At 34.1% G+C, this 1,619-nt stretch overlaps 1 protein-coding gene across 1 annotated transcript; it reads right to left on the bottom strand.

The window, feature by feature from the left end:
* Positions 1–980: 980 nt before the first annotated feature.
* On the bottom strand, positions 981–1,526 carry LOAG_19125 (zinc finger protein; the record flags this gene model as incomplete). Its single annotated transcript, XM_020451779.1, has 1 exon — positions 981–1,526. A coding segment is annotated over one exon (489 nt), but the record flags the coding sequence as incomplete, so codon positions are not given.
* Positions 1,527–1,619: the final 93 nt, after the last annotated feature.

Genomic DNA, 1,619 nt, shown 5'->3' with positions numbered 1-1,619 from the left:
GACAAGAATTTAATTAATATAAAATACAAATAATCAACAATGTTAGAAACAACAGCACGTAGTTCAATTTAAAGTGCCTGCTTAGTTTCATGATTTTCTTGTGTGATTGATTTCAAAGAGAGATTATTCAGGAAACACTTTAGTGCATACAGTAAAAAAAGTTGAAGATTGGCCTATTTTTGTTGTGAGTTGCTATGTGATATGGCAAATAAAATTGTATTCGGAAACTTTTCTTGCATATCGGACAACTGTACGGCTTCTCACCGATATGAATTCTCATGTAATCTTTCTTATGGTGTAATCGAGAGAAAATTTTCTTTTATACCTGGGTCAACTGTAAGGCTTCTCATCGATGAGTTCTTATACGAACTGATATTTGTTACTTTCTTTTGACATACATTAAACTGTGATTTCTTCTTTTTGCCCATATTTTTTCGTCCAACGCTCTCTTCTTTGACTGTAATATTCATTAACTCTATTCATCTTTTAGTTGCTTCTTCAGCTAATAACCCCTGTTGTTCCACTTGTCTTCCTCTCACTCCTTGCATTTGGTAAATCCAACAGCTTTGTTTTTTCTGTTTACACCTCCCCATATTATATGAAATTGTCAATCTTACACTGTATTAAAAATTTTTTAGAATCTAAAAAGAAATTATTGTCGTGCTTCATCCTGCTTTTAACAGCACTAAAACGCTCCAAAGTATGCAAAGATAAGCAGTAATATGACAATGATACTTATTTGCATATAGCATGCCAATCGCTTGCTGCGCGTATAGCATGCCAGTTACTTGTTTGTTATGTATGCGCGAATAATGAAAAAGTAATTTAGTATGTCTGTAGGTAAAAACAAAACCGATATTTTATTCGCTAAAATGAAAAAAACAGCAAAGGGATGGAAAAAGAACGATACTATTATGCATATAAGTAAGCGATAAATAATGACAGCAATAGAATTTTATTAATAAAATAAGAACTAAGTACAGAAATATAATTTATAATCAACGAAACAACGCGAATTTCAGTTTAAAATGTGCCCTTCAGCTTCTTTCATGATTCTTCTCGTGTATTTTCAAATACCATTTAGTTAGGAAATCTTTACCGCAAAAAGTACAGTTGTAGAGAGGCCTATTTTTGTTATGAGTAGCCATATGCTTTTTCAAATGTTGTTTTAGTCTGAAACTTTCCTTGCATTCCCGACAACTGTGCGGCTTCTCATTGGTATGAGTTTTCATATGATTTTTCATAGCTGATAAATGAGAAAAGCTTTTGGTGCATCTGAGACAACCGTACGGCTTCTTACCGTCATGAGTTCTCATATGGACCTTCATATTGGATGATTGAGAGAAACTTTTATCGCATGTCGGACAACTGTACGGCTTCTTACGAGTATGAGTTTTCATATGTTCTTCCACATGGTGTAGTCGAGAGAAACTTCTCTTGCATATTGAACAACTGTAAGGCTTCTCACCAGTATGAGTTCTCATATGCCTTCGCATATTTGTTGCCTTCTTTTGGCACACAGTGCACTGCGATTTCTTCCTTTTGGTTTCTTTCCTATGGGTTCACCCGTAATTTTTCGTTTAACGCTCTCTTTTTCACTGTTAATTTCATCTTGATTG

Source organism: Loa loa, assembly GCF_000183805.2.
Source record: "Loa loa unplaced genomic scaffold supercont3.1902, whole genome shotgun sequence".
Taxonomy (NCBI): Eukaryota; Metazoa; Nematoda; class Chromadorea; order Rhabditida; family Onchocercidae; genus Loa; species Loa loa.
This window is presented reverse-complemented; position numbering and strand designations above follow the sequence as displayed.